Source organism: Euleptes europaea, chromosome 4 (assembly GCF_029931775.1).
Source record: "Euleptes europaea isolate rEulEur1 chromosome 4, rEulEur1.hap1, whole genome shotgun sequence".
Lineage (NCBI taxonomy): Eukaryota > Metazoa > Chordata > Lepidosauria > Squamata > Sphaerodactylidae > Euleptes > Euleptes europaea.
The window spans coordinates 106972466-106995106 of NC_079315.1; the positions used below are offsets into that span (position 1 = coordinate 106972466).

General features: G+C 44.1%; 1 protein-coding gene across 1 annotated transcript in view; it reads left to right on the top strand.

The window, feature by feature from the left end:
* GOLPH3 (golgi phosphoprotein 3) overlaps nt 1–19695 on the top strand; it is a 36520-nt gene extending 16825 nt beyond the window's left edge. The window contains exons 2-4 of the mRNA XM_056848421.1: nt 1588–1719; nt 11898–12012; nt 19260–19695. Coding sequence (XP_056704399.1) covers nt 1588–1719; nt 11898–12012; nt 19260–19684 — 672 coding nt within the window. The 3' untranslated portion in view covers nt 19685–19695. The remainder of the gene's footprint in view (nt 1–1587; nt 1720–11897; nt 12013–19259) is intronic.
* Nucleotides 19696–22641: the final 2946 nt, after the last annotated feature.

Below are 22641 nucleotides of genomic sequence, written 5' to 3' on the forward strand. Positions count from 1 at the left end.
AAAGGTATTATGCAAGTGTTATGTTTGAAATAATATGTGCCAAATACTGTGAACAGTTGAAGTGTGGCGCATAAATGTCCAGAATTGTACTTGTGAAGGCACTGAGGAATGGGATTCATGGGAAGCAGGAATTGGTGATATGGTTTTACCAGCAGCCTGTGCCACAGTCCATCTGTGGGGTCCATGCAACCTGATTTTGATCTTGTTAGTAGTAAGGCTGAAGCTGAGGACCTAACTATCTTTAAGAAGGCGAGAACATAAAAACTGATTTGTTTGGGCCATTTTGCTGCAGTGTTCAATTAGTATTGAATAATATCAGTTGAAACAACAGGGAGCTGTTCAGTTTTGATGCTGTCTGCGAAATATGTGCATATTTGTGTTCAGCTGGTGCTGCTGTAGTTCTTTCAGAATGGCTCACCGCTGTCACTGAATGCTCATAAATAGTTACTACGCATCGCACACCAACTGTATCTACGGTGAATTTCAAAGCAACATGCTATTTGTTGTAAAACAAAGTTATCAACAAAGTACAGGAAATGGGTTCCTCTTCAAAAGCTTTCATGCGTCCATTGTGTTGAGGGATTATTTTCTTTTATTTGTGTATTTAAAGAAATACTCATAGTACATCTACAGCAGAGTTTCCCAAACTTCTTGAGTCATTGAGCACTTTCAGGAGAGAAATTCGTCACGGAGCACTAATTTTCACCTAGCGCCTATATACTAAACCGAATGACAGTAGTATTTTTCTTTCCAATCTCTTCATGGAGTGCTAGGAGATGTTTCACAGAGCACCAAGTGCTCCTTGGAGCACAGTTTGGGAACCTTTGATCTAGAGCATTGAACTGCTTGTTTATAAATGAACTATATTGACAACTGGGGACGTGTTAAAATGTTCTTTAATTTGAGTCTGTTTTGTGGAGGGAGGAAACAGGTTTGCTGAAAATTCCTTGGCCAACATTGAGGGGGGTGCTATTAGATGTGGTTTGAGAGAGTTGATTTCATGTTTCCTTCAAGCAGGATAAAAGTATTTCAAGCATGCAATTTGTGGCTTTAACTGGGTTACCCTTATAAACTGATGAAATAGCAGTTATGCCTGTTTCATAGTGATGTATTTTACTAAGCCCGTGGTTCAGGTGCTTGGTCAAATTGCTTGAATAGTCTGAAGAATCATGGGCCTAGTTTGAAACAGCTGTGGTGTTTGATTTCTTATTAGTTTAAAGCTCTGCTCTGACCAAATTGTATCTTACGTCCTATATCCTGGGGAAAAGATCATTTTGTCAAAATGTGTGATGTCCAAATGATAAACAGAGCCAGTATTTCAGGTCTGGATTACATTACAAGATTCTCTGTATAGATGTATGTGTTTCATGAAGGCTCATTACCGAGATGTTTTCACTGTGCTGTAGAATACCGACAAGGGGAAAAAATCCCCTCATCTTCATTATGACTACAGCTGACTTGTATAGCTCCTTTGGGTAAATGTAGGGAGGGCGGAAATTACTTTCATCTGAAGTTGTGTTTGTAATGGATATTATTTATGTTCTACATATTTACTTAAAATTTGCTGAGACTCTCTTTGTTCACCAGGGTTACACATCATTTTGGAATGATTGCATTTCCTCTGGGCTGCGTGGCTGCATGTTGATTGAGTTGGCACTGAGAGGGCGTCTTCAGCTGGAGGCGTTTGGAATGAGGCGCAAAAGTCTATTAACTAGAAAGGTAAGAGAAGGATGAGGGCAAAGTTGTGTGTAGGTTTTAGTGGTGTCTCCTGCGGTTTTACAAATGCTAACTTGGGGTGGTGGTATTGGGCCATGTCCATCGCAAGCTAACACAGCATTATAGTGTTTGTGCGAAGTTTAAGGTTGGGCCTCAGACTAATCAAAAAGGGGTGGTCAGTTGACTGGTCAGAGATTGATCTAATACTGTCATAATTGTTAAGCATTTGTAAAGCATGACCTTTATAACACCAACAAAAATATAATTGAACAATTGGGGGACCTGCGAGATTCGTTTGTGCAGAATTTGCTGGGGACCTGCAGGATTCATCCGACTCACTCACCGGGCCGGCCACTTGCCAGCGAGCCCACCTGTAGTGCGGCTGCCTCTGCTGGTCTGGCTCACATGACAGCCCGTCGCTGGCGGCTCCTCGTGTGTCTGCGGCAACACCCCCACCACCGTCCTGGCTCACACGGTGGCCAGCAATGGTGGTGGGGAGAAAGGACATGGTTTCTGCTTCCCCCACCTGGTGGCAGCGAATTGTGCTCCCGCTCCTACCCCCCAGTTGCCTCAGGGACCCACAGGAAAATTGTGGGTGAAGGGGGGGATCCTGCCACTCTGCCTCCCTCTCCCAATAGTATATTCCTCCTTTTGGAGGAATTTAAAAGAAAACACCTTCCATTTTTTAACTGTTGGCCCTTTTTTTTTTTTTTTTTTTGGAAACCTGGAGTCTGTAAGAAAAGGAAAAAAAAAACCTTTATCTGTGTATGGCCCCAGTCTCTGGATTTAAGTATCTGCAGGTGGCACCATGTTGATAATTACATATGATTATCAAGAGGTTTGAACAAATGCCCATTATAAAAACCAAGTATCTTGCTGTTGTTTTGAATCCATGAAAATAACTTAAATCAAAATTAATTTACCTAGGCAGGCCTTTGCCACAGTTCTGTTGTGTTCCTGATTAGAAATGGCTGCACCTTTCGCAGGTGGCCAGCCAGAGAAGTTTTGCTGCTCTGCTGGTTTGCCCAAGTCTTGCTGCAGGGCTACAGGCAAGCAGCCCTTACTGAGAAATGACACTGTGATGAAATAAATACTGGTTAAATACTGTCAAAGATCGCATGGAGCCAAGAATACCATTGTGTAGGTATCAGTTTGCCTTTTTAGATGAACTGTTCATGGTTTCATGGATATTTGGCAGTATTTGACCAGTCAGTTGACTAGCAGGCCTTTCTGAGAAACTGTTGATATTGCTAGATCGGTAGATGTGTTGGTCTGCAGCAGCGAAATTAAATAGAAATCCAGTGGCACTTTAGAGGGAACAACAGATCAAAATGGATCTTTTCCCTCCAAAAAGCTTCCAGGATTCTTTAGTTTGCCAGAAATGTAGGGATGTTCTTTGAAATACCATACCATAACAGTGTGGTACCATAATTGCTTGCATGACATGGCTTTCTTTCTCATCTTTTACTGACATGCTTTTAAAGAGGTTCTGAAATATGTGTTGTTAAGAAAACAATCTCCAGTCAGTAATTGAAGCTCCCTAGGCCCTGACTTGGATGGCCCAGGCTAGCCTGATCTCGTCAGATCTGAGAAGCTAAGCAGGGTCAGCCCTGGTTAGTATTCGGATGGGAGACCACCAAGGAAGTCCAGGGTTGCTGTGCAGAGGAAAGCACTGGCAAACCACCTCTGTTAGTCTCTTGCCATGAAACCCCCAAAAAAGGGGTTTCCATAAGTCAGCTGTGACTTGACGGCACTTTACACACACACAAGCCACATACCTCATGTTACAGGCAGTGCCGTAGAAGGTTTATGCTTATGCAGTTTGCTAAATCCAAGGTCTAGTTAAGGGATGAATCTGTCTGTGTTGCTCTTCGCAGCTGATTTAAAAAAAAATTATTTGGCATAGTGTGAAGGTAATTTGTATTTCTGAGGTGGTCCTGTGGTGAAAAAAACCTTGGGTTTCCTTCTGCCACAAACTTAGTTGTGTGAGCACTCGGCCCTGTCAATATTATTTTTGCCCACCCATTTAAAGAGCAAGTTTGAAAAGTTTCCACATGCCGCCTCTCTGCTCAGAATTGAATCTTTGTGCAAGCAGGAGTTATAGCTTATGTTAATCTAGTTCAGCTGCATTTAGTTATGATTAGCATGAAATGGATCTCCCCCCCCTGCAAAACTTCCTTAGTTCTTTGGTTTAACAGATGTGAAGGTATGTTTCTTGAAATACCAAAGCCCTTAAGCACTTGCATGACATGACTTTAGAAGAAATTTTTTAACTGAAGTACTTTTCAGGAAGGTCCAGAATATATATTGTTCACAAAACGAATCTGAACATGCAAACTACTTTGCAGTTTCTAGTTTAAGATATATTTTAAGAGGAGCCTCCAACAGGTAGAGCCTACGTGTGGTAGGGGAACCTACCAGAAGTGCGTGTGTTCGTCATCATGTGACATCAGAGCTAAACGCATGGAGCACATTGTAAATAGGCTTCACATGCTTGGTTATTCCCAAGGAGGTCGGACCAGAACCAGCGGGTTGAAATTAAATCAAAAGAGTTTCCGGCTAGACATTAGGAAGAATTTTCTAACAGTTTGAGCGGTTCCTCAGTGGAACAGGCTTCCTCGGGAGGTGGTCAGCTCTCCTTCCCTGGAGGTTTTTAAGAAGAGGCTAGATGGCCATCTGTCAGCAATGCTGATTCTATAACCTTAGGCAGATCATGGGAAGGAGGGCACCATGGCCATCTTCTGGGCATGAAGTATGAGTTACTGGGGGTGTGGGGGGGAGGTAGTTGTGAATTTCCTGCATTGTGCAGGGGGTTGGACTAGATGACCCTGGTGGTCCTTTCCAACTCTATGATTCTATTCTATGATTAATGTTCATATGCATTAGACATACACTTACTGGACTCCACATGCATTGTTTCTAAATACTGCTAATAGTGCATGGATGTCAGAAGACAGGCTACGGTTCTGTTCCTCCACTACCTGTAGACTCTGCTTTTTGGGTTTTTGCCTGAAGCTTCCCTTTATTGTTGTATTCCTCTGATACAGCTACAGCGGTAAGGTCGTTTTTCACAGTTGTGCTACATGTGTCATGAACATAAAGCGAACAAGATTCGAGTCCAATAGCACCTTAAAGATCAACAAGATTGCCAGAGCATACCGTATATACTGTGGTATAAGCCGACCCGAGTATAAGCCGACCCCCCAAATTTGAGGCCAGAAAAGGGAATTTCTTATTGACCCGCGTATAAGCCGAGGGTCAATAAGAAATTCCCTTTACCGGCAATGCTGCGCTCTAAAATGGCGGCCGCCATTATAGAGCGCAGGGCCCTTCCCCAGGTCGCCCTCCCGCCGGCCTCCGGGCCCTCCCAACCCACCCCAACCCACCCCGACCCCAGTGCCATCCAAGGGGGAAAGGGGGAAGAGCCCCTGAATCCCCTACTTACCTGGAGAGGCGGCGAATCGGTGGCGGTGGCGGCGGTGCGGCCTTCCTGGGCTGGCAGGAGGCCCCTGCCGGCTGGAGGAAGGCGCCCAGGCGCGTGGGCGGTGGCGGCGCTGCCAACGGGGGCCTCCTGCCTGCGCAGGAAGGCCTCTGCCGGCCGGAGGAAGGTACCCAGGCGTGCGGTCGGCGGCGGTGATGGAGGTAAGTTTCCTCCTCCCCCCTCAACCGTATTGACCCGCGTATAAGCCAAGTTCGGCTTTTTCAGCCCTTTTTTTGGGCTGAAAAACTCGGCTTATACGCAAGTATATACGGTAAGCTTTCAAGAGTCAAAACTCCCTTCATCAGACTGACAAAAGGAGCTTTGACTCTCAAAAGCTTATACCCTGGAAATCTTCTTGGCCTTTAAGGTCCTACTGGACTCGAATCTTGCTGTTCCACTGCAGACCAACACTGCTACCCACTTGAAACTATAAACTGAAGGATTGTGTGTGTGTGTGTTTAAGTGCCATCAAGTCGCTTCCAACTCATGGCGACCCTATGAATCAATGTCCTCCAAAATGTCCTGTCCTTAACAGCCTTGCTCAGATCTTGCAAATTGAGGGCTGTGGCTTCCTTTATAGAGTCAATCCATCTCTTGTACGGTCTTCTTCTTTTCCTGCTGCCTTCAGCTTTTCCTAGCGTGATTGTCTTTTCCAGTGACAGAAGGATTACCCTAGAATTAAGCAGTACTTGTTCCCCTGTGGTAACAAGGCTGGGAAAACGTCAGTCTTTGGGAGTATTTTTAAAATGCAATCTAGGCTCCAAAGTGAAGACAATCACAAAGTGGCAGCTCAGAGTTCCCCGGGCACCAGGGTGCATGGCCCATGGAAAATTCCCTGTTAATTCTTCTTGGTGAAAAGGGAATGACAAACAATAAGGCTGTCCCAAGTCAACCTTACCCAATCCAGACCGCATCTGTGTCACAAGCACCAAGCAAGAATTAAGTGTTTGCAGAGCAGGTATCCAAAGCAGGTAAGTCACATGCATAACGCACATACGTGCAGCGCATTAAGCGATGAACAAATGACTCCTGGGTAACATTCACTCATTTTACCGGCCAAGGATGCCGAGGCTGAGACTCCTCCAGGGGCAACGAATGTCTCCAGCTGTAGAATTCAGAGCACTTGAGAGCAGGTCACTCAAGAATGTGAGCAAAGTCACATTTTTTACAGTCAGACCAAGTGTGCAGGCTGCTGCATAGTGATGTGGAAGCCGGTACATAACGAAAGCAGATGGGAATGGGAGCAGAGAGCGTGAGAAAGAAGAACAGAGCTGAAAGGGCCAGCAGTAGAGACCAGGAGAGAGAGAGACGCTGAGAGAAAGAGGGCAGTGCCACACAGTGGAGGATGCCAGCAAATTGGTATAAGATGCACACATGTAAAGGAAGCAAAACACAGTGAACACAGACTGGCAAGGAATGCACTAGCTGAGGCTTGTCCAGTGTTGCTTTCACCCGTTTTGCTCCTGGGTGTATCTTGCTGCTTTTTCGTTTGCCAGCACACCAAGAAGAAGAGTTGGTTTTTTATATGCTGATTTTCTCTACCACTTAAGGAAGAATCAAACCGGCTTACAATCCCTTCCCCTCCCCACAACAGACACCCTGTGAGGTAGGTGGGGCTGAGAGTGTGTGACTAGCCCAAGGTCACCCAGCTGGCTTCATGTGTAGGAGTGGGGAAACAAATTCAGTTCACCAGATTAGTGTCTGCCACTCATGTGGAGGAGGTGGGGAATCAAACCCGGTTCTCCAGATCAGAGTCCACTGCTCTGAACCACCACACCACGCCAGCTCTCTCACCAAGAGTTTTCGCCGCTCCTCTTGCCTACGCTGCTGAATGTGCCATTCTGCCTTTGCTGTGGTGACATGTTCTGTGGCCATTGCCGCCAGAGCAAGGCTGCAAACATTGCTGCCACCACCTCTTCACCATTGCTGCTTAGTGGCATGGCCCACAGAGCTTAGCTGAGGCTCGTCTTCGCTGCTACTCACAGAACCTGTAGTTCCTGGGAGCAAACCAGAGCAAACCGGGGGCCGCGATGAAGAGAAGATGCTTGTTTGTAAAAAAAAATGATACCTCATTCCTTTTAAAAACTTCGGGCATTGATTTGAGAATTGTCGTCATGTGTGGATCTGCTCATACACGGCTATCAAGTGCGTTTATCAGATCCTGATTGGTTACGTTTGGATTATTCAAGCCATGGCACTCAGTTTGATATGTGCAGCAAACCAGTAACGCACTTCACATTTTTCAAAACTGATACTGCAGGAACACATGTTAAACCTCTGTTGCTTCAGGGTGGAATATTTACTTTCCACAGCTTCAAACACGGAAAATTAAACAGATTCTAAGGAATATTTAAAAACAAAAGTCCCTTACGAAGATCAAACAAAACAGTGTGCAAGCTTTTGCATTTCATAATAAGCTTGTACACTATTTTTTGATAGTTTGGTTTGTGTTTTGATTTCTCTTTAGATAAATGTGGTTATTTACCATTTCATTGTAAGGAACATAGCATGTATTGGGCATCTGATCAAAGCTTATTTGTAGTTGTGGAATTCTAGAAGACAGTATGGTGTTTTCGGCATATCCCTAGGGAATTAACTGTTCATTTTGTGAATTTAATACTTTGGCAAGTTCTGTTGCTGGGCTCCAAAATAAAATCAAACAAATCAGTGTTGTGCAAGCTATCAAGTTATCAAAACAAAATAACACTAGGCTATAAAGTCTTATGAGCTATATTCACAATAGATGACAATCAGTGTGACAAGAAAGCAAATTTCATATAATATATAGATAATGAGCGCAAAAGCGCAAAACCCCAACTCCCAACGGAGATGAAAGTGAACCTGAGAGTTCAACAGGTAAGTCCATGTTGATGTTGTAAAGGGATATATAGTCTTGGCTTTTTTGTCCCTTGACAGAAGACTATATATCCCTTTACAACATAAACATGGACTTACTTGTTGAACTCTCGGGTTTACTTTCACCTCCGTTGGGGGTTGGGTTTTTGCGCTTTTGCGCTCATTATCTGTATATTATATGCAATTTGCTTTCTTATCACATTGATTGTAATCTATTGTGAATAGGGCTCCAAAATAAAACATACCGGTAAATACTATTTTTACAGAGTTGATTTTTGTGAAATAGAATTCCGTTGTTAAACATTCTTTCTTCACCAGAATATACATTCTTTCAGGACTGTTTTCAGACTGCTAATCTCTTCTCTGATTATAAAGTGTGCATTTAGATTGTTTATCAAGGATTTCATAGAATCAGAAGAGTTGGAAGGGGCCATATAATCTAACCGTTTCTCAATGCAGGATCAGCCTAAAGCATCCCTGACAAATGTTCTTCCAGCCGCTTCTTGAAGACTGCCAGTGGGGGGAGCTCACCATTTCCCTAGGCAGCCAATTCCACTGCTGAACTACTCTCACTGTAAAAAAATTTTTCCTAATGTCCAGCTGGGACCTTTCCGCCTGGGACCTTACCCATTGTTGCGAGTCCTATCCTCTGCTGCTAACAGCAACAGCTCCCTGCCCCCCTCTAAGTGACAGCCCTTCAAATACTTAAAGAGAGCAATCATGTCCTCCCCTCAACCTCCTCTTCTCCAGACTGAACATTTCCAAGTCCCTCAGCCTTTCCTTGTAGGGCTGGGTCTCCAGGCCCCGATCATGCTCGTCGCTCTCCTCTGCACCCGCCCAATTCTGTCCATATCCTTTTTGAAGTGAGGCCTCCAGAACTGCGCTTGGTACTCCAGGTGTGGCCTGATCAATGCAGCGTACAGCCGGACTAAGTCATGTTGCGATTTGCCTCTGTAAAGTGTCATTTGGGGGGGATTAAGTAACAGAAGAGACTCCAGGTAGAGAGTGTATGTATCCACTGAGGGCCTGATCAAGGGACTCTAGAGAGAGATACTATTGAGTTAATTACTTCCATTTTCCGTTTGGTTTCTTATTATTCCATGTGATACCAATTTATAGTACAATTTGGACAGGATTACTCATATTCCTTTTTCACAAAAATCTTCTTGTTGACTGTTAGTAACAGATATAACCTTAGTAACATTTGGAATCCAAACTCTTTGTCCCATAGTTTCTTTTTATTTGGCACTTAAAGGATTTAAAAGACTTAATCAGATACAGGTTAAGTATTTGGAATATTTATTGGAACTGTAAAACCAAGTTATGAAGCACCAAAGTAGAGAGAAGCACCAAGTTATGAAGCACTAAAGTAGAGAGTACTATTTGGCAGACCAAATCTTAATGTACTTGGCTGTGTAGCGTGTGGCTTAGAGGGAAACAAAGTAGCTGAGAGACTTCTAAGGAACCACTCTGTTGGTCGGTGAACACCAGGTTTCTAGAAAATTCTGGTTGTAAAAATGATGCTGAGGGTAAGAGTGGTAAATCACACTGTTGTGACCAGGGAATCCAGGAAGGGTCAGACTTGATGTTATCTGGAGATGTCATGCTAGCAGTAGATTCGGTTGGGTAGCCATGTTGGTCTGCAGTAGAAGATGTACACCCGAGTCCAGTAGCACCTTAGAGACCAACAATATTTTGGGGGTGTAAGCTTTCGGGGGTCAGAGCTCTCTTCATCAGATACTGGCAGATATTTATCTAATGAAGGGAACTTTGACTCTTGAATGCTTATTACCTCAAAAACCTTGGTGGGCTCTATGGTGATGCCAGCAAAAGTAGTAGGCATGATCTTCTGCATTAATAGACCCTTTTGTAAAAACTACTGGACTTTCATCCTGCACAGAGCATCAATATGGTTATCTAGATGGCTTTAAGGTGTGGAAACCCTTTTGTCTCACTCTGTCTCCACTGTGTGTGCTCAAAGGGAGGAGTTGCATCTTCCCCCATAGCTCTTTGGGGGAGGGGAGGAATGCAGCAGCATTTTAGGACACATTTCCAGGAGCACTTCTCTAAAGGTCAGTGTTCTAAATTTATGTATCCTATGCTAGCATTTTGTTTCCTCCTTTCTATTCTTTAGTTTTCTCATCTTTTCTGTCATCGCTTCTGTCCTTTGTAGAGTCTTCTGAATGCGAAGCAGGTGCTCTGACACCCACCTACTGCCCCTCACTCATATAAATTCCTCCTTGCTGATATTACAAACTGAACATGGGAACAATGGGGCATACAACCTTGTTGGTAGTGGAGGGGTTTTGCATTGAGTAGAGAAGGTGGGTCATCCTCTAGTCTTTGCCATCATTCTCTCTGGATCAAAAAAATTGCCATGTTCTGTTAGTTTATATATCAGTCCCCTCCACTAACAATGTCTGTATTTCCCCCCCCCCTTGCTCACATTAAGCTATTTAGACTCACATTGCTGGTTAAGAGCCCCGTGGCGCAGAATGGTAAGCTGCAGTACTGCAGTCGGAGCTCTGCTCACGACCTGAGTTCGATCCCAACGGAAGTTGGTTTCAGGTAGCCAGCTCAAGGCTGACTTAGCCTTCCATCCTTCCGAGGTCGGTAAAATGAGTACCCAGCTTGCTGGGAGTAAAGGGAAGATGACTGGGGAAGGCCCTGGCAAGCCACCCCATAAAACAAAAGTCTGCCTAGGAAACGTCAGGATGTGACATCACCCCATGGGTCAGGAATGACCCTGTGCTTGCACAGGGGACCTTTACCTTTTTATATTGCTGGTTAACTTATTTCCTTTGGTCAGTTCTGAATGCATCTTCAATAATAAGTGTGTTTTGTCTTCTGTTCTGGTTCTGCCACCTTCTGGCTTCGATCCCTGTTAGAGTTCGTTCATTGCACAAGTCTCTTCATGAGTTGGTGCCCTATATGATACGGCTTCAAGAGGCCAGAATACACAGTAATAACTGTTAGATTGTTCCCCATGAAGGAGGCTTCACTGTCCTAATAAGTTGGCATCGTTACAGGTTTATCTTTAGAAGGTGATTCAAGACTTTTTGTTTCATTCGGACTAATGGATACCGTGGTTATAGTCTTGTAAAAATCTTAATCGTGTATTTCAGTTAAACAAAATAAGATGTCATAAATAAATATAGTTTCCCATATAATGAAGTTCTACATTAAAATTCCACAGAACGCACTGGGTAATGTGTTGAATCACAACATTTGTGGAAACTCACTGCAGAAAACAAAGTTGCACTTAACCTGTAACTGCTGTTCATCGAGTGTCTTCTGTGCAGGCACACTTTGGGGAAGATCGATGATGAACTAAAGATATACGTGTATAAGCTAATGAGGTTGTTAGCTTTATGGTCATAAAATAAATGCACAGTCTGGAAGTGGCAGACTTGAACAGTGTTCAAAGGCTTAAATTATCAGGACATTTGAGTTAGTTTCCAGGAAGCTGCAGCGCTGGTCTAAGAAGAAGCAGTGGGTTGGAAAATCTCTGCTGACAGATGTTATTTCCATCAGTGGAGTGAGTTTTCTTAGTCTCCCTTTCCCACTGCAGGCCAGAATGCCAACCCCCCCCCCATTTGAGGGACAAAATATCCCAGGAATGGCATGAGGGGAGTCAAAGCAGCAAGAGAAGGATCAGCACGTGCCCTCCCAGTTGATGGAAATTTCCATGGGATTCAACGCAGTGTTTCTTCATTGGGTCTTACGAGATAAAAAGAAGCACTGTGACAGTTTTGCAGGCATGCTTATCTACTCTGTTTGGTGTTTAAGAAGCGAACAGTAACATTCTGAGGTACCGGAGTGAAGTCTTGGTATTTCCCACCAGGTGATCTGCAAATCGGACGCTCCTACAGGGGACGTTCTACTTGACGAAGCCCTGAAGCACATCAAAGAGACGCAGCCTCCTGAAACAGTGCAGAACTGGATCGAGCTGCTCAGCGGTAAGAGATACCCACAGAAAATTAGCCTTTTTACAGTGCTTAACAAACTGGTTTGGGCTGTGGTGCAGCACAGCGTCTTAAAGGAGGAGATTTCAAGCCCCTGGCTTGCCCTGTTCCTGTATAGATAGATAGTTATGCTTCCTTCAGTGTGTGGGATACCATAATGAATTTTAACAGAATTAACGTTCGTACGTCACATAGTTGACTGTACGAGCATTCACGCGATCCATTATTTTGCCCGTTGTTCAGAAGGTGAGATGAACATGAACAATTGTTAGTTACTTGGTGCCGCCGCTGAAAATCTGCGCCCCAATTTGCCCCAGTGGGTGAACACTGACCAGTAAGGAACACATGCAGACTTTGTAATTGGACTAAAATGGCTTACTAGGCAAAATATTAACTCGTAAGCAAACAAAGCATACAAACAGAATGTAATATACAGAGAAAGAAAAATATGACACGCAGTGAAAAGAGATTGTAAAGACAAATAGCAAACCGTTACATTGCACTAAGTTCTGCAGTAGCCTACCCTCCTACTCACCTCCAGCCCATCTGCTTAAAAAAACACTAAGCTCTCTAAGTTACTGTATGTTCCAGGCACTTTCATAGCTACCTGTTCAGGAATCCAGCAGCTTTGGAAAATAAAACTAAAGCTACCCTGGGAAGCACAGTACGAACAGGCCAGAACAACATAACAATGATCTATAACAACTCCTTGAAATCACACCAGTATGGTGTTTTTGGCCAAGTGCATCCCATAGGAAGAACAGGTGGGAAGTTGTATGACTTGGCTAAAGATTGTATAAGAACTTGAACGTTGCCTTGATCAAAAGGGTATTTAAGTGGAAGACCGAATTGTTGTGCCTAATGCTGCCTAACGTGGGACACAATATGGCAAAAGACCCCACAATACCTACCTACCATAAAATCAGTAAAACCTTGGGCTCCAGTACTTGAGAGAGGGCACCTGGGAGTGATCATATCAACCACCTGGGTTATTTCCTCATTCCAGAGGTCAACTAGGGCATTGACAGAAGCGCCAGCTATATCAACAGGAAATCCCCTAGTGCCATCAGAAAGCTGTTCAGATCCATGTAGCTATCGGATGGATCATTTTAATAGATATCCCACCCCTGCGGAATACTAGTATCCCTGTAAGACTAAACCTGAGCAAATAGTGATCTGTTCATGACAAAGGAACTATCAATTCCTTCACCCTCATATCATGTTCATCCTTCCCAGAAGAAAATACTAGATCAAGAGTTTAACCTGCACGACGCGTAGGACCGGTTATTATCTGAGAGAAGCCCATGGTTGTCGCGGAGTCCATAAAATCCTGAGCTGCCCCTGACAAGATAGCCTTGGCATGAATGTTGAAGTCACCCAGGACAATCAGCCTAGGGGTCCTCAGTAGCAAATTCTCAGTTGGGATTTTTTGAGAAAGTGGGGGAGAACCAGAAAGTAGATGAGGCACTGGGATATTATCATGGGAAATGGGGTTAGGGGAACCTGTGAGGAGATGCTGAGGGGTGGGGGAGATTGTGCAGGGCATGTGAGCTGCAACCCTGATGACTGAAGAAAGTGCACAGCTCTCTTGTACACTAAGCGCTGCCTGCACATGTCCTGATTATCTCTGAATTGTGTTTTGTTTTAAACATAAACTGCTGTTCCTAATTTGCCAAGTTCTGTACCGTGTTTCCACCCTTGATACACATACATCCATGAAATATCCACAGTCATATCCTGAGAGCCAGGATATCCTGGTGTAGTGGTTAAGGGTGGTCGACTCTAATCTGGAGAACCGGGTTTGACTCCCCACTCCTACACATGAGCGGCAGACGCTGATGTGGTGAACCGGGTTGGTTTCCCCACTCCTTCACACGAAGCCAGCTGGGTGACTATGGCTAGTCACAGCTCTCTTGGAACTCTCTCAGCCCCACCTACCTCACAAGGTGTCTGTTGTGAGGAGGGGAAGGGAAGGTGATGGTAAGCTGGTTTGATTCTTCCTTAAGTGGTAGAGAAAGTTGGCATATAAAAACACACTCTTCTTTTTTGTCTTGCAAAAGACAGACCTCTGACTATGTTTCTGCTGATGGAAATTTGCTCATTCTGATTTAAAACTTGATTTTCATTGAAGTGAAGAAAAATCTTGTCTGGGCTATGTTGCTGGAGGCAGGAGCTCAAATGCCTGAATGCCCCTCCATACGAAAGAATTTCCTGCACAGCTACAACTGAGAAGTTGAGGCAAAGCTTAGGCCAGAAACATTTTTTTTCATATGAGATAAATTTCTTTCTGAAAGCAATTATTTTGTGGAAGAATACTAAAATCACATGAGCCCCAGCTGTAGTCTGAAATGGTGGTGCAGTCCAGACACAGGTTTACTGCCCCAGTAAGCCTTGGACTGCACCTCTGTTTCTTGTACATTGTTCCTTCTTGGTATAAAGAGTGCACTTGGACAGAACTAGTGCTAAGGGCAATAGCATCTGAGGTTGTTGTCATTTTCAGGGTACATCTGTTGTCTGCCCTAAAGATACCTTGCATTTCCCGGCAGATTGTGGCCGGGGGTGGGTGGGGTGTTGGTGCTTGCAAGGAAATAACTATTCTGTGTGTGTGTGCTGTAAGTCACAGCCGACTTATGGCGACCAGGTAGAGTTCAAGGCAAGAGACATTCAGAGGTGGTTTGCCATTGTCCGCCTCTGCGTGGGCTGAGAGAGTTCAGAGAGAACTGTGACCGGTCCAAGGTCACCCAGCAGGCTTCATGTGGAGGAGTGGGGAATCGAACCCGGTTCTCCAGATTAGAGTCCGCCGCTCTTAACCATTACACCTCGCTCTCTATTGCCCTACTGGGTTAGCATAAATGCCTTTGCTCTAAACCACTACACCACGCTCTCCATTGCCCTACTAAAGGTAAAGATAGTTCCCTGTGCAAGCGTCAGGTCATTACTGACCCATGGAGTGACATCACATCCCGACGTTTACTAGGCAGACTAAGTTTACGGGGTGGTTTGCTGTTGTCTGCCCCAGTCGTCTTCCCTTTACCCCCAGCAAGCTGGGTACTCATTTTACCGACCTCAGAAGGATGGAAGGCTGAGTCGACCTTGAGCTACCTGAAACCAACTCCCGTCGGGATCAAACTCAGGTCGTGAGCAGAGCTTTTGACCTCAGTGCTGCAGCTTACCATTCACTCATTACCCTACTAGGTTAGCAAAAAATGCCTTTGCAGAATTTGGTTCCATCTGTTCAGTCCTAAAAGTACAGATGACTGAACAGTTCCATCCTGTTTAAGATATTATCTGTCTCCACTCCTGAAGGGATCCAAAGGTCTTCTGTCAAAGTCTGTGAACTCTGATGGAAGGGAACCCCAAGGGTAGAGAGGGAGAGTGGTCAACCCCTTCCCTCCACCTTTTAACCTCTGTCTTTTCTTCCATTGCCTACAGAGAATGTGGACACGGGTATTTTTTCTACGCGCCATAGGAACACACTTGTTGACACTTATGCAGTCCTGCAGTTTAGCAACATTGGCATTTCCACTTCCTTAGGGTTCCCTGAAGCTCGAGAACCTAAGTGCTTCTCTGAGTGCCAATTAAGCTCTTGGAATGGAGACGGTGCACTCAAAGGAGCTCAGTTAGCGCTTCAAAATAATTCTGAAGTGCCCTAAGAGTGCACTTGAGCAGTCTGGCAGTTCAGAGGCCTTGGCGAATGCTGGCCAATGACTCACCAAAGGTTTACCACGTGAGCTCGTTTGCAGATGTCACTACATTTCATGAGCTCGTTCCTGTGGCACGTAGGAAAAAATTTCTCCCCCGGTGTCTTTGGTCTCTGCAGACCAAGAGGTGGGTAAAACATTAGTGACTTGATGGGACTGTTCACCAGAAGCGAATCTGATCCATGGTGCAGTCTGAATATGTGTATTGGGGTGCCCTGATCAAATTGCAAAATCTAATCTGATTTTGTGATTGTCCATACTTAAAAATGCAGCCCTATGATGTTTGGTAAAAGATAATGTAATTAAGAAGTAGTGGCCTTGGAGTTACCTGCAGAATATGCATGCAATAAAGGGCAGGTCTTCCTGAATGTGGTAGAACACCAATATGAGTCTGTTGTTCAGAGTGTCTTCTTGTAGTTAAGAGTTTTGGTCACAAGGTGTCACCAAGCTACTGAAGGAAAACGTTCATTGTATTCTTGCTGGAGCAAAGATTTATCTCCTTACATTCCTAAGAGTTCATCATAGGTTCTTAGATTGTAAGCCTGTAGGGCAAAGCATAGTTTATGGAAGCACCTAGCATATTTTTCAAGCAGTTTAAATATATTTTTAAAGAGTTTGGCTAGAAATTTCCACCAGGAGAGTGACATTTCCCCGATGTACTTTTCATTATGTATAAGTAGTATCCCTTGATGTGGAGGGATCCAAATTACTCCAAATAAGACAGGTGATCTCCCCCCCCCCGGGGGGCTACACAGATGTGCTGAATGAGATGGCAATTTTACATATGCCTTGTATTTTAAAAAGCGTGCTTTTTGTATAACGCATTTTGTGTTAAATCCACAAGGCCGGTTATAACTCTAAAATACACCTCAATGAGTATAGAATAAAAGGGGTCAGCAATAAAAAGTGAGACCTTTATCAGCTACAGTTTAAAAGTCAGCACAAGAAGAATGCTTTGATTGTATGTACCGTGGCCTACAAGGTTAGATCTTCGAGGGTGGGCCATGGGCGTAGAGGCCCTGACCTAATTTCTAATCAGCCTCACCCCTTGATTGAAAGGGGCTTTGCACTGGTGACAGCAAGATACTTCCTTATTGGTCAGTAGCTTCTAGCCACTAACTTCCTTGTGAAAACTTGCACTTGGTTGTCATTGTCTATGGATGCGGAGTGGCAACTCTCTCACTGTATGGAGAAATCCTTTGTACTGGAAAATAGATTCATTTTATACTGGCAGAGTGATGACAGCATTAGTTATGTACCTCCTTGGTGCCACGTTAGGCAGTTAGCTTCTAGGACTCAGCCGTTAGTTCCCAGCAATCAATTAGTGCATTTTCTGGCTAGTGTTCTTAAAAAATTTATTTTATTATAAACATTTAATCTTATAATAAAAGAAAAAGGAAAAAACTATGGATATAACATTACTTAAAAAATCAAATACTAATGATACAAATTATTTTTAAAAACCCTAAAACAGTGTTACTAATATAACTAAAATATCCGTAGCACTTAATCAAGTAATACTCTTATCTATTTATCTAGAATCCACATGATTATTACATCACTACCTCTCTACAATTTACACATTGGAGTGAGTGCTATTTCCATCCTTGAAATTGTTGAATTCCAGCGAGCGTCCAGTTCTTCCGTATTTTTATCGTTATTATAATACGTCAATTAAAAGCATAGGTTTCTTTAACTTTGTCGAGCCAATTGTTTAAGTCGGGGAATTTTCTGGCTAGTGTTCTAAGAGCAATCTGGAGGGTAGATGACGATGGGCAGCAGCTACCCTATGAGCTCCCTCCCTTCAAATGTGGGAGAAGATTATTTTGTTCCCGTCCCCTTGAGATGGATTCTGCCCCATTCCTAGAAAACTCCATCTTCATGTTAGCCGGGTGGCACAAGAACGGGCTTGCCCTCTGAACGCAAAAAGGACTAGCAGACCCCTCAGAGGTACCCCCAGCCTAGAGCATCGCTCTGTAGTTGGTCTGTGATGGTAAGAAGGGGTGCCTAGTGCCTTTCCTCTCAGGGAAACTCGGTAAGACTCTGTGGAAAGTACCCGGGTAGCCAGCTGCCACCACTGAGTACCTCCTGAGGACATCTAGACTGACCCACCAAGAAGGTAGTCTTCCAGCACAGAACTAGAGCAATAACAAAATACTTTATAATCAGTGTGGTGGCACCTGTGCAGTCTAGCACACCGGGACAAGATTAAGAGAAATATCACAGAGAAATAGATTGTACTAAAGCAAAAGCCGCCCTGACCTAGATGGCCCAGGCTAGCCTGATCTCATCAGATCTCATCAGAAGCTAAGCAGGGTCAGCCCTGGTTAGTATTTGGATGGGAGACCACCAAGGAATACCAGGGTTGCTGTGCAGAGGTAGGCACTGGCAAACCACCTCTGTTAGTCTCTTGCCATGAAAACCCCAAAAAGGGGTTGCCATAGGTTGGCTGCGACTTGACGGCACATTACACACACAAAACAAACGCCCCCCAAAAAAAGTCTTTATAAAAAGATGTATTGTAAAAGGAAGGGGGAAAAGGGAAAGGGTGGTTGGAATCAAAAAGGGGTGGAAAAAGAGAAAAGCACACAGCAACAACAGGACAGAGATATTAAAATGAAATTCAATACAGTTGAACTAACTAAGCTAAACATGTTACCTATGCTGTAGCTGGTTCCTCAGAGCATGTGCAGAGGTCACTGTGGTAACAAGAAGTCCTTAACCTCTACCCAGCTTCATGTGGACCCAGTTTCCTCTGACTAGAAACTAAATGGAGTTGGACCTAAGCCAGCCTCCTTTCTAAGAATGACAAGCAGGTTTCTCCAGTCCCACACGTTCCCATCTCTGATGTCAGAGGCTACTTTTACCAATCAGAGCCCTATACAGTATAGTCCTACCTCCATCAAGCACCTGGTAATGGCTCTGAACTTCCATGACAAATAGATGATCTGGTCCAGACAGGATCGTCCTTTGTCCAAAAGGGATCAAGTCTGCCAGGATGGTCCAATATGGAATGGAAGTGAATAGCTCATTCTAATGGAACCTCTAGGGGGTCCAAGATCCCAGACACTCTAGTTGGCACTCTTGAGCCTTAGCAATCTTTAGGATTTCTGACACATGGTCATTAAAAGAACTTGCTTTCTTCTCTGCCGGGGCTGATATACTGTGTCCTTCCTTAGCGTTGGGCAGTTGATGCCTCATCTACTCTTGTTCATTGAACAATGCTAGGCAGTCATAATACTGGTGTAGCGTGGAGCCAGTGTGATGTAGTGGTTAAGAGCAGTAGTTTGGAGCAGTGGACTCGAATCTGGAGAACCGGGTTTGATTCCCCACTCCTCCACATGAAGCCAGCTGGTGACCTTGGGCTAGTCACACTCTCAGCCCCACCTACCTCACAGGGTATCTGTTGTGGGGAGGAAAAGGGACGGTGATTGTAAGCCGGTTTGATTCTTCCTTAAGTGGTAGAGAAAGTCGGCATACAAAAACCAAGTCTTCTTCCTCTTCTGTAACATTCCTGGTTGCTTTTCCCCCCTCCCCCAGGCGAGACATGGAATCCGTTAAAATTGCACTACCAGCTACGGAACGTACGCGAGCGATTAGCCAAAAACCTGGTGGAAAAGGGGGTTTTGACTACAGAGAAGCAGAACTTTCTTCTCTTTGACATGACCACGCACCCTCTCACCAACAACAACATAAAGCAGCGCCTCATCAAGAAAGTCCAGGAAGCTGTTCTCGACCGATGGGTGAATGACCCCCACCGCATGGACAAGCGCTTGCTGGCGCTCATTTATTTAGCCCACGCCTCGGATGTCCTCGAGAACGCTTTTGCCCCCTTGCTGGATGAGCAGTATGACCTAGCGACGAAAAGGGTGCGGCAGCTCCTGGATTTAGATCCCGAGGTGGAATGTATGAAGGCCAACACCAACGAGGTCCTGTGGGCAGTGGTGGCCGCCTTCACTAAATAACTGCAATCAGACTGCTCTCAAGTGTTCCTTTCCCCCTCTTTTATTGTAAATCAGCTTCTCTTCTATTGACGATTCATGTTTTCTGTCGTTTGTTATCTCATACGATGAAAAATCAGCTTTTGTTTCACGGGAACGGTAGGTGGTGTGTTTGGCTGTTTGTCTGCGTGCATCTTTCTCTCTCTCCTACAGGGTATTGCTGGCGCAAGAGAGCTTCCTTTCCTTTCAACGCATCTGATTGCCATATTGGTATTCTGTTTCATTTCGGATGTAAGTTAACATTATCTGGACTTTGGGTTGTCCGCTTGTGTCTTCTATTGGAACAGTTTGACGGGGTAAGTAAGCACCTCCCGGTAGCAAAGGGTGCACCTTGTTTCCGGTTGATTTGGGTGGGCACATTTTAGCAGCTCTTGTTCAATGGTGAAGGGGGAATCTCATTGCAGTATTCTGCTCAGACGGGGCAGGGGTTGGTTCAACAGCAGCACCTGGTAGATCGTGCCTTTTTCTTAGACGCTCGTTTCGAAGTGTTCAAAATCAGTTTTAAAATAGAGAGTCTTTCAGACATTGGCTCAATAAATAGTTAAGCCATCCAATATATGTATTTTCCCCCCTGTTCATGTAAATCTGTGTTGATTTGTTTTCTTTTTTTAAAAAAGGTTAAGCTCTAAATCCTACGGCTAGTATAGAAAAGGGTCCTGTTGTTTCACAAAGAGAAGTTTTTGGGATGGGAGTACATTCCAGCGTAGTATGTATATAGTGAGAATTCTCCGTTAGCACACAAGCGCACACATTTTGGTACCTAGTAAATTTCCAAATTTGTTATCCTGGCAGTCCATTACTTTCAGGGCGGAAAGATGGGCCTCTTTATAAGGAGTTTGCGTGTGTGGTTGTTCTATGTTTATAGTGTCTCTGGAATTTGTACCAGCCAGGTACAATCTGCCGATTCATTGCCTTCATAGCATTCATTGTATGATGAGACCACTTTATCATTGTTTCTCTTGGGGGGGGGGGACGGGGGGCGGGGAAGAGGCTTGTGACCAGTACAATTCTTGAGTGCAATTTTTTTTGTTTGAACACAAGTTAACAGTTGTGTCTCATGTCATTAATCTACTTAACACTTCAACAACAACAACAAAATCAGTTGTCAATCTTAGCCGATGTTTGCATGTAAATTGTTAGCAGGTGATAACTACAGTTCAACCAATTAAGATTTCTGTAGTGGGGAAGCTCTACTATGTTTTAATTTTTATATACAATTATGCTGATTAGCACATTATTGTAAAAAAATTATATAAACTGGCTTTTTAAAGTTTATTACCTCTTCTGCCGTTGCTTGTTCTAGCTCCAGTCACAATGTAAATATTATGCATTGAAACAAGTTAAAAACTGATTTCCCCCCTCCCTTTTTTTTCTTTCAAATAACAACAGACTAATAGTGGGGCAGGTATCTAGAAACGTTCTGGTTAACTTTGAAAGCAAAAAAAAAAGTTCTAGATGGTGTATAACTGTAGTTAAAATTTAAAGGGATCCCCAATCTGTATACTAGCTTTTTACCTACAGTAAATAAACTTCTGATCTTGAAAGTGCCTGAAACATAGCAAGCATGTCATTTGTATTTTGTTTAATTCTTAAAAGTACAATCCTTTACAGGGCAAGCCCAAATACCAATAAATCCACTTGAGATTTGATTCTCTTGGTATGGGGAAAGCCCGTGAGTGTCACATTCCCATCTAAAAGACTAGGGTGGTGGTGGAAATGGGGGGGCAAGAGTTTGTTCTTTGGTGATCTCAGCTTTTCCCGGCTCTCCATAGTTAGTGGCCTGTGGTTTTTCTGGATTGATGCTGTGCCCTGAATAGGAGGCGGTTTCTTTTGCTTCCACTGGTACCGAAACACAACGAGCTCAAAATTATGAAGCATGTGCCTTTGTTAAAGTGACCGCTGCCCACTGATTCCATCCGGAGACAACCAGCAAGTTTGGGCACAGTGCCTCTCACCTCCGTAAGCCAAGAAGGAGAAGGTACAAATATTTTAATTAATTAATAAATAGCTCAATTTTTTTTTAACAGTCATGCTCTTGCATAATATACTATGATGTCCCATAAAACATGGGAGTATATCATAGGGTTGACGTTCTCTGTCGTCATTGCATTTTCCCTGGAAGCCTAAACAAACGAAAATGAATTATTTGTATGTTTGATACGGACGCGGCTGTACTCTGTAAGTACTCACCGTTTCTGAAGCTTTCAGGCTGGTTTTTGATCCAGGTTTAGAGAGGCTCACAAAAGCCATACTGTGAGAACGGCAATATTGTCAGTAAAGGTTGTTTACTGAGGCTTCTAGAAGCTCCTTACTGAGTCGCCCTGTAGCAGTTGGCGGATGCGCTCCTGCCTTTTGCGGTGGTGAGGGTGGCATAAAGATATTTTAAATATCTAGATTATTCACTTGCTGCAGTGTACCTAAAACCATGTTGGCCAGAACTCTGTTGCTCTCACAGTGGCATCTGAGAACAGCGCTAAGCGTCATGCTGGAAACCATTCTTGAAGTGATGGTAGCCACGCAGAAACCAGTTGTATGACCGCTGTTGCAATTAAGCCAAGCAAGATAGTTCAGATGGGAAATGAGAAAGCCGAGTCAGGCGAATCGTTGCTGCCTGTGGTTTTGTAGACTGCCTGGCAGCATAGTGGGAGTCTCCAGAAGTGTGGGATAGGTGCACGGAATTACTGTGGTGGGCTGGTTCTGAGTTTGTTCTGCTGACTTTCTTTGTCGCATTGTCTTCCAAGTCCAGCAGCTCCGCCAGGCTCTTCGAAATCCTACCTCTCTCTTGCAGAGGGTTTTTTTTTTCTAACCAGACGCTTGGAAGACTTCTCAAGATGTGCCGAGGCATGATGGTAGGGATAAGTCACAATGTTATGTGTTGACGGTATTATCCTTATCAACAACGCCTGTGGAGTTGTTTCCCA